The sequence below is a fragment of the Triticum dicoccoides genome, chromosome 3B (genome assembly GCF_002162155.2).
Source record: "Triticum dicoccoides isolate Atlit2015 ecotype Zavitan chromosome 3B, WEW_v2.0, whole genome shotgun sequence".
In the NCBI taxonomy this organism is placed as follows: Eukaryota; Viridiplantae; Streptophyta; class Magnoliopsida; order Poales; family Poaceae; genus Triticum; species Triticum dicoccoides.
The window spans coordinates 16,328,983-16,339,228 of record NC_041385.1 but is presented as its reverse complement, the minus strand read 5'-3'; the positions used below and the strand labels follow the sequence as shown (position 1 = coordinate 16,339,228).

The 10,246-nt window shown below is 47.8% G+C and overlaps 1 protein-coding gene and 2 pseudogenes across 1 annotated transcript; 1 reads left to right on the top strand and 2 right to left on the bottom strand.

Moving 5' to 3' along the window:
* The first annotated feature begins 249 nt into the window (after positions 1–249).
* On the top strand, positions 250–1,763 carry LOC119274420 (E3 ubiquitin-protein ligase SINA-like 10). The gene is made up of 2 exons (XM_037555116.1): positions 250–621; positions 750–1,763. The coding sequence occupies exons 1-2, from the start codon at positions 346–348 to the stop codon at positions 1,485–1,487; spliced, it is 1,014 nt and encodes a 337-aa protein (XP_037411013.1). The 5' UTR covers positions 250–345; the 3' UTR covers positions 1,488–1,763.
* A 6,301-nt stretch (positions 1,764–8,064) lies between these two features.
* LOC119279098 lies at positions 8,065–10,036 on the bottom strand (annotated as a pseudogene).
* Positions 9,134–9,225, bottom strand: LOC119282923 (annotated as a pseudogene).
* Positions 10,037–10,246: the final 210 nt, after the last annotated feature.

Genomic DNA, 10,246 nt, shown 5'->3' with positions numbered 1-10,246 from the left:
GCGCACCGCGCCCAAACGTTTCCTTTTTTTACGCTAAACAATGATATAACATACATGCAGCTGGTTGGGGCATTATGACAGTAATGTGGCATATATCAAATCATTTTGGCTCGTTTATCATGAAGAGATAGTACTACTACGTTAATGCAGGGGGATTGTGTGGAACAGTGGCAAGTGCTGATAATGAGGACAGAAGCATTTATACTGCAGTAGTACTACTTGGAACAGTAGCTGCCTCGGCCCCTTTTCTTCTTGGACCTCTGCTCTTCTCCTCTCTCTCTCTCTCTCTCTCTCACAACTCCTGCTAGAAAAAAGTTTTCTTTCCCCAAAGTCCGGCCAGCCAGGATGCAGGGCGCCGCCGCCGCCGCCGAGGGGAGGAGCAGGGCTTCGCCGGACAAGGCCGACGAGGAGAGCGCCAAGAAGCCGCGCCTGGACCTGCCCGACGCCCACTCCGTGAAGCAAGAGCTCGTCGCTCCAGATGCGGCCGGAGGAGGAGACCCAGGGGGCATCGTCGCGGCGGCGGCGCCGTACAGCCCGAGAGAGGAGCTCGCCGTGAGGATCGACAAGCGCCTGCTCCACTGCCCCCTCTGCACCCTCCCCTTCAAGCCCCCCGTCTTCCAGGTTCTTCCCTTTTTTCTTCCACACTCGGCCTCGGTGCCGTGCCGGCCGGTGAAACATCCATCCTTTCCTTCCTCAAGAAGATGTGCTGATTTACCGTCGGACTCCGATTTGTGTTCCTGCTGCTGCAGTGCAAGGCGGGGCACCTGGCCTGCGGCGGCTGCGTCGCCCAGCTGCCCCGCGGCCAGTGCAAGGCGTGCGTGGACGGCGCCGGCTTCTTCGACCAGTGCCCCGCGCTGGACGCCGTCGTGTCCTCCACCAGGATCGAGTGCCCCAACGCCGGCTGCCCGAGGTACGTCACCTACCACGAGGTCGCCGAGCACCAGACCGCGTGCGCGCACGCGCCCTGCCGCTGCACGGAGCCCGGCTGCGGCTACGTCGGCGCGCCGCAGGCGCTCGCCGGCCACCTCCACACCGTCCACTCGGTGCCGGTGCGCGCCGTGCAGTACGGCAAGGCCAGCCAGCTCCGCGTGCCGGTGTCGGCGCCGCGGCTGGTGCTCCTCGGCGACGACGACAACCGCGTGTTCCTCCTCACCGTGGGCGCGCTCGGCGCCGGCGTGACCGCCGTGTCCGTGGTGTGCGCCAGGGCGAGCGCGGCGACGCGGCCCCGGTTCGCGTGCAAGATGTGGGTCAACCTGGAGGCAGCGGCGGCGAACGGCGGCAAGGAGGACATGGTGCTGGTGGACATGCACATGAGCAGCAGCTCGTCGCCCGGCGCGGTGGTCGCCGCGGGCGAGCCGACGTTCCTGATGGTGCCGCCAATGTACCTGGTGCCAGCAGCGGCAGCAGGGGACGGGGCTGCGTCCATGGAAGTTCCCCTGCACATCCGCATCGACAAGCTCTCTCCTTGGTCCGACGCATTGGTTTGATTAGCTCCAGCACTCACTCAAGGCAGTTCGTGGTTGCTTATTTCGGAGTTCCAGCTTAAACTAAGTACTCTATTTGGGTGATGTTTATTAGCAGATGCAGTTCATCTTTGATGGTAGTCTTATCCTGCCTAGTAGTCAACTTTAATGTCGTTGTAGGGTACTTAAATGTCGTTGTAGGATATTATGCTTTGTGCTAATCCTGTGGTGAAATGCATCTTCTTGCGGTGTTGTATCATTCCAACTTGCAAGCATTTCATTTGCATCTGTTGCAATCTATCTATCTCATGTCAAGAAATGTTATCCATGACACCAAAGCGACGCTTAATGCGGGTTTACGGGAGGATAATGAGGAAGAAAGGAGGCCTTCTGTCAAAAAAATCTCCTAACTCTTCTCTATGTATAAATTTGAATATTCAACATGTTTGATGCAGCATATAACCCTGCAGTTATTCCTGATGAAGCTTCTCTCAGAGTCTTCCTAAGGAATGAATCAAGCAACCATTCCATATTTGTTCAAGCGTCTGCTATGAAAGTTTGTTCAGTTTTGCAGGCAGAAGCAATGGGACTTCTTCTAGCGGCTGCAGTCCTCAATGCTTTGAACTGGAACACTGTTTCGAAATTTTCGCTGATTGCAGGACTTTGGTAAGAGTTCCGGAGGCCAAGGATTTGATTCGGCATCCTACTTTGCTGATTTCTTCGATCTTGTCTTCAGTCCTCATGTTTACAGGATTGAGCACATTCCAATGATTAAAAGCTCTATGGCTCATAATCTTGCTAAGAAATCCTTCTCCAGTACATCTTCCCTAGCTGTGCTTTTCTTTGCAGCAAAGGTTCCAGATGTAGTTCCAAAAGGGCTTTTGAAGCCATCTCCTTCCTAAGGGCCAAACTTATCTCTGTACACGGCTTAGACTGCTAATAATAAAGTGTTGAGCTTTGAGGGATGGAGTTTGCCCCTCCCCCCACAAAAGAAATAGTGACTTCTAATACACATGACCATAATTCTTTTTTTAAAATAAATGTGCTTTGTTAGAAAAAAAATACCATTTTCTAACAAAGTAATCTGTCTATATTAAAATGAAAGCAAGTCATCGACACTATAAGTGTAAACATCTACTTACAAATTGGATGGCGGCCCAGAGTTACCCTACCAAACTACCGTTATTGACTGATAAGCATGGCATGCATTTGGATAACTACCAAAATTTTAGATCTGAGTCACTGATTTTTTATTTATCTTTTTCTCTTATTGATAGCACAAGACTATGGGTCAGTTTTTTTGGGTGGCTTAAAAAATAAGCTGCCTCTCCTAACTTAATAAGCCGCTCCCTAAATTTGTTGAGACTTCTAAATTAGTTATCTCATAACTAGTTTAGAAGGCTCAATGAATGAGGAAGACGGCTTACGAGAAAAGTTGGGGAGGAGGCGGCTTATTTTTAAGCCGCCAAAAGAACTGACTATATGTCATCTTCTCCTGGTAGCCACTCATCCGGCAAGTCCTCGGCGAGCAGAGGACCGCAATCAACCACCTCCTTCATATGTCACATAATTGGATACAATAGTGTCTTCTTCTTCCTCGGCGACAATGGCCTGTAGTCACCCAAGTCAAACTGTGTTGCTTCATACTCTTCCATCGACTCTAGTGGCTTGTTAAACAGCTTGGGCTCAGGTATCTCAACTGTCACCAGCTTGCCAACATAGAACGGGTCACGTAGCCAAGCCATTACCTCGAGCTGGCGGCGGTTTGTCGGTGCCAGGACCTCGATCAAGTTGTCACCAAGGTCCATCAGATCAACTTTCATCGACTTCGTAGTCCAGGACTTGTTTGGGAGGCCTTCGAATCTGAGCTTGCCCTTGTACTATAGAGCCCCCGACTCCGTACGAATCAATCTGCTCCAGCATGGAAACTGGATCCGGCGGCGGCAACACTTTAGCTTCATCGACGAATGGAGCACCTCAGTGCACTTCTCCTTCATCGAGAAGGCAGCCACAGTTCATGCGAGGGGCACGCGACCTCGATGACAAGCTCCAATGGCACCGCGCCGCAACGCTGCTCCATGGACGCCGGAAGAGCTGTCAGTGTCATGGTCTCCTCGCCATCTCCAACTGTCATGGCCAACACCATGTAGAGGCGGTACGCAACTTGAACGCATTCATGGACGGAGTGTGCGAGATCAGCAGATGGCTCGTCTCCCGACTGAGAGAAGGCTCTTCTCGTCGTCACACCTCCTGCGGGAACAACCTCTCTAGCAAGCTATGACTTCGACGGACGGCGGCGACAACCGAGGCCGAGAGTTACCCACACCAAAACAATATACTTACAAACTCAATGGTAGCCCAGAGTTACCCTGCCAAAATATTGGAGGTGACTGATAGGCATGTCACGCGTTTGGGTAACTCCCATAAAAATTACGGATGTAGCCCAGTGGCAAGGACACGGTGGTGTTTCCTTGCAAATCGGGGTTCGACTCCCGTCGAAAGCGAATTTTCGTGAGCTCGCAGTAGGTTTCTTCTATAAAAAAAATTAGATCTGAACCATTGATTTTTTTTTTGTTCCATTCATAGCAGAAGAGTATGCCAGCTAGCGGAGAGTCAAAACGCTTGCTTTTTCAGTTGCCCATGCTGATTTTGTGCCCAACGAGTGTGATTCACGTGGCCACAACATCCGTTGTTTGTGAATTCGCCCATGTTTTGGTATGACGGGCGCACACACAATTCAGAAGGGCCCGTAAATGCCCACATCACCTACGACGCCCCATCAGACCATAGGGATCTCCACCATGTCATAGTTACCGCCCCAGACGACAGACTAAGCCCGGTGCCGCTCCTCCAAGAATAAGAGCATGGCACACTTTGACAATTGGGCCCGCCGGTATCTTAGAGATTGGCCCCTGCAGCCAGCCGCATTGGGAGCATGACGGTACGAGAAAGGCCGGGTCCGGGAAGAAACCCTTGGCCTTTGCTTTCTTCAATGAACACAATCATAAATTTATTAAAATAGAAAACAAGTCAACGAGACTAATGGCAGCTGGAAGTTACCTTACCAAATTATTGGCTTTACCGATAGGCGGGGCATGCATTTGGATAACCCCAAAATTTTGAATCCGAGCCAATTTTTTGTTGACCCTCCCAATTTTGCGTTCGGGGTGGGAGATTCGTGTGGCCGCGAGATCCTTTGTCAAGAAATTGGCGCCCCCCATATTTTAGTACGGCGGTTGCACGCACAATCCAGAGAGACGATAAATCCTGAAACCACCTATGACACCCCATTGGCCATATGAATCACCACCATGCAGCAGTTATGCGACACCACCTCCAACCACCCCTTTGTGCCATCGGCCACCGCCAAAGACGAAGACCCCCACGCGGTGCCGCTCCTCCGACAAAACGGACCGCCGGAGGGGGAAGCGGCGCGGCCGACAAAGCATTTTTCGCGTGGCGGCAGCCTAGGGCTGTGAAAAAACCCATGGCATTTGGACGTAGTTTGGCTTGGTGATTCTTCTCCACGAACCGCACCAAGTAACGTGTGTGCATCGCCTCGCCCGGGCCGATTTTCACAGGCCGTGTGATGCTGTCATGGGAACGAGACAAGCACCATCAGTTCACAGCTACCACTGCGCTCATTACAGGATCAGGTTTGAAAGACGCTGCTACACACACGACAAATCTGAACGATTTTCAGACGATACAGTACATCAAGCCGTCCATGCATAGACCAAAATGCATAGACCAAACACTGGATATCACCGTTAATTCCTCCGTCGTCCAAAGTTCGTGCGGTGAAGTGTCGTCTGCATAGCAGTTTAGTAAAACGCTTTGCAGGCCCAGTCCTTTACGTGCAGCGCAGCACCATCAGTTCACAGCGGAAAAAGTCCATTTTAAACCCTAAATTTGTAGTGGTTCGGCGAAATAAACCCCGAAATCAAAATCCCGATCGATTGCACCCTGAACTATGCAATCCTGGTCTAAATCGAACCCCGGCAAAATTCAACCGGGATCCATCTGACTAGTGGGCCGGAGAGCGGCAGTATTGACCATAGAGCGCCCCCGTCCTCTGCGCTGGGACGGCCCATTTGGCTTTTTTCGGTTACACTTATATTTTGGTGTTTGTGATTACAAAAAAAGTATGTGGCATTTCAAAATATATTTTCGTATTTATATATATGTAATTTAAAAATGTTCATGCATTTTAAAATAATGTTCATGACATTTTAGAAAATGTATACAATGTACAAAATGTCACGTAGTTTTAAACAATGTTTCATACCATCCCAAAAATGGTTGACACGTTTTTGCAAAAAGTTTCAAATACATATATTTGAAAAAAGAATGTTAACCATAAGTTAAATACCAAAGGCGGTGAATGTTTATAAAAAATAGATATTTATAAAATTATTAATCCTATATTTGGAAAATTTTGAACATGTATAAAAATATTTCGGATATATACAGAAAAATGAGAAATGTGTGTGAAGAAAATAGACATGTGTATAATTTTTTTCCGATGTATACAGAAATTATATGAAGGGAACGTTAGTTTACTGGTCATCTAGTTTCGCCTTTAAAATTTTTTGTCCGCATTTATGCTATATAAAAAATTGTCCTGCTACCCTAACAAGAACCATCCTTGGATGGTGGTCTTCCCGCGAGCCAAGTAGCAGTACATCATTTGTTCGAAACCCATCTGTATCATTATTATTTTCCCATATGATAACCATTTTTAAAAAATGAATATATGCATCGAACAATTTTTGAAAATACGTATTGAACATTTTTGTGATATATGCTGATTTTTTTCGAATAAACATTGAAAAATTATAAAATTATGGGATTTCAAAACAATATGCAAATATGGAAAAAAGTTCATCAATTTCAAACAAAATCATGAATTTAACAAAAAAGGGAAACTGAAAAATAAGAAGAAAAATAAAAAGGAAAGAAAAGAAAGGAGAAAAGAAGAAAAAGGGAGGAAGTGATACAACATGTGTCGTGTCCCTAGTGGTTGTTGCATCGATCATACGTAGAGCACGGGTCTCGCGTTGGAGCCTCACCGTGCACTTATTTTTGATTTTTAACGAAAAAATAAAGCGGGCTGGTGCACTATTTTTGTTTTAACGAAAAATAAAGCGGGCTGGTGTATTTTTTTAACAAAAAAATAAAGCGGGCCGGCCCAGCAGGGAGCAGGTGTGCGCCGTTTGCGAAATACCCCAATCCCGGCTATCCAAACGACCCAAAGGTTCGATTTAGACCAGGATTGCATAGTTCAGGGTGCAATCGACCGGGATTTCGACTTGAGGGTTCATTTCGTCGAACCTCTATAAATTCAGGGTTTAAAATAGACTTTTTCCGTTCACAGCTACCACTGCACTCATTGGAGGAGTACTTTACGTGCAGCGCAGCACTAGCCTCCGGGCCGATCCCATGGCATGGCTCGCCGCTCAGTTCGGGAAGAGGAATATGGTTCCCGTCATCTACCCCTCTGGACTCTGCTCCATCCATCAAAGCAGTACTAGCACGCAGCTTTACCCAGTGGAGTGCTGTCTGTGTGGCGTGTGAGACAAGGGAAAAGATTGATCAAATCTCTTTAATTTATACTCCCTCCATTTCACAATGTAGTGCTTCCTCTATCCCCGTGCTTCAACTTTGACCGTAAATTTAACTACCAAGACCGATTGCGGCGGGAGCAAAAATTATATCAGTGAATTCGTATTCGAAAGAAGTTTTCAATTATATAATTTTTTCTCCCGCCGCAGTTGGTCTCGTTGGTTAAATTTATGGTCAAAGTTGGACCTCGGGAAGCGCGGGCGCACTATATTTTAAAATGGAGGGAGTATGTATGAGCCAGATTGTTCTTTTGTACTACTAGTATATAGTCCAATTGCATCCAACTTACTACTACTCCCACGCCCTCAGGCCCTTTCAAAATTCAAATGCGATTGCGTTTTTGTTGCTCAAGTGGAAAATATCAAGCATGCTTGTACTCCATTACCATCAGCTTCTTTCAACTACTTCCATACATCTACCTTGTGCTATAATTTTCTGCAATGTGTTCTGGAAATTGAAATGTGTGTCTCGATAATAATAAGAAGAAAAATTGAACTTCTAACTTGACCTTTTAAAAAATAACTACTCATAGCCTTTTCCCAAAATGAATATTCATTCTTTTCTAAAAAAAACAGATTTTAGTCCTCATTCAGTATGGAGGGTTTTCATAGAAAAAACATAGGAGCAAGGATTCCGTAGCAAAATTTCCTAGAAATGCATCCGGTTTGTAGTACATGTACAAAAATTTCATGGAAATACTATTCATTTTTCAAAGCATCCACTCAAAGCTCCGCGTGCCGGTGTCGGTGCCGCGGCTGGTGCTCCTCGGCGACGACGACAACCGCGTGTTCCTCCTCACCGTGGGCGCGCTTGGCGCCGGCCTGACCGCCGTGTCCGTGGTGTGCGCCAGGGCGAGCGCGGCAACGCGGCCCCGGTTCGCCTGCAAGATGTGGGTCAACCTGGAGCCGGCGAAGTGCGGCAAGGAGGACATGGTGCTGGTGGACATGCACATGAGGAGCAGCTCGTCCCCCGGCGCGGTGGTCGCCGCGGGCGAGCCCACGTTCCTGATGGTGCCGCCAATGTACCTGGTGCCAGCAGCAGGGGATGGGGCTGCGTCCATGGAAGTTCCCCTGCACATCCGCATCGACAAGCTCTCTCCTTGGTCCGACGCATTGGTTTGATTAGCTCTCTCCTTGGTCCGACGCATTGACTGATAAATGATGTACACAAGACCAAATCAAGTCCAGCAAGAACTACACTCTAGAACACCTCATATGACACATCAGACGGGACACTGAAAATGGCATACACAGGTTTCTGGCCAGCTGGTGTTGCATTGATGATGTCGGAATCGCCTAAAAATTCAACAAGGAACAGAGCATGATCAGAAACCCAGTTGTTGTATATCAAAGTATGAACCCGGTAACACAATGAGAAATGTGGTGCTAGATACCAGGGTCAATGATACTCAGGCAGCAGACTTGGAAGTATTTAGCACACGCAGTTCCCATATCAACATTGTCTGGAAATCAAACATTCGGCGCTGTTACTTTTGAGCAGCATATTATTGAGACAACAACAAAAAGTCATGATTATGACTGCTTTACCATGTTATTCACAATTTCAAACTATTTATTAGCTTTCTACTGCAATTACGGCTAATACTTCCACAACAAAGTAATAGCAACAAGTAATAGACAGGACTGTGAGCCAAGTAGGAAGGGTTTTGCACTGTCATGGGCAGAAATGAACATCATCTTACAGACTCACCACTACACAAAAACTGGATTAAATAGGAATGCAAACTTACTTCCATGGTAGTGGTGGACAGTGACCTTCGCCAACATAGCGTAGTACTCAATCTCAGACTTGCGGAGCGGAGGCAGTTGTTAGCAAGGATCACAAGCTTTGCTGTAAATAGGATGTAACCACATTATTCGATATCAGACTGTCAACCATCGAATTACAAAAGAAACAACATGAAATTGTTGTTATGGCCAAGCAGAAGAAATCTCCTACTAATAAACAGTGATATATCAGGAGAATTATTAAAGCACAGAATTATCCACAATGGCCATATGAATACAGGCATGTGCAATGGCTAGGAGGATCAGAATACTGGCTTGGTTTCTCTGAAGAGAAATAGTGCTGAGCATGTTCATTGCCAATCATCTGGGGAAAGGATCATCATATCCTCCAAATCGAATGGCACATTGAAAACAAATATAATGTTGGAGAATTTGAGAATGTGTAGTAAATCAATTCTTGGCAGAATGTGTAGTCAGTATATTTGAGAATGTTGGAGAAAACAAATTTTTTAATCAGTATATTTGTAGCATTGACAAAACTCCCTTAGGCAAGACTACACATCGAAAACAAATATAATTGTTGGTAGTACGACTACGAACCAAGATGTACCGGTACGCAAGACTTCTTATCAATGGCAGTACCTACCAAATTGTACCGTCAACTGCAAGTTGCATCAGAGAATCACATAAATCGCACTTAGGAACAGTTAATGATCCATGCTTCCACGAATCTCCTAGTAGAGCGTAGTGGAACCCCTGTAGTTATACCTGGATCTCTTTGAGCGCCTCGACACGCTTCCTGACCTTGGGCTACAGGCTCTCGAGCATGTCCAGGTGCCACACCGCTAATCCTTGCAGCGTGTTCTGCACAACCACCGCACCGAATCAGCACAACTAGGCCACATAAACAACCCAGAGCCACCCAAATGAACGAGGAACAAAATAACGCAGAAGCGTTGCAGGAAACCACACCTTAATCGACTCCACCAGGTTGGCCTGAGCTCTCGGTGCTGAGCTCAGGAGTCCACGCGCTGAGCTCTGCATAGAAACCACCACCAGCGAAACCAATAATACCTCATGCCCCATCAACGGCAACAATAGCAAGGGGGGAGCGGGAGCGGCGAACGAACTTGTGGCATTGGGGACGGCGACGCTGAGGGCGGAGAGGTCGAGGGTGTCCTTGCCGTCGCTCATGGCCATTGGAGACTTGGGCTCCTTCCTCCTGCACGGGTGACGGCGAGGGAAGGCTGGGTGAGAAACCCTAGCGGCAGGGCCACGGCCATGGCCGCAGGGTAGGGGTTAGGCATGAGCTGGTAGCTGCTGGGTTGGATCTGGAGGCCGGCGGCAGGGCTGGTTGAGAGGAGGTCGCCGCTGGCAGGTGGGATCGGGGGAGAGGGTTGGATCGAATCA

Bases quoted from the DNA above. Each gene is read 5' to 3' on its own strand.
- LOC119274420 (XM_037555116.1), top strand. From the start codon at position 346: ATGCAGGGCGCCGCCGCCGCCGCCGAGGGGAGGAGCAGGGCTTCGCCG. The intron at 622-749 runs GTTCTTCCCTTT...CTGCTGCTGCAG, and splicing joins TCAAGCCCCCCGTCTTCCAG to TGCAAGGCGGGGCACCTGGC.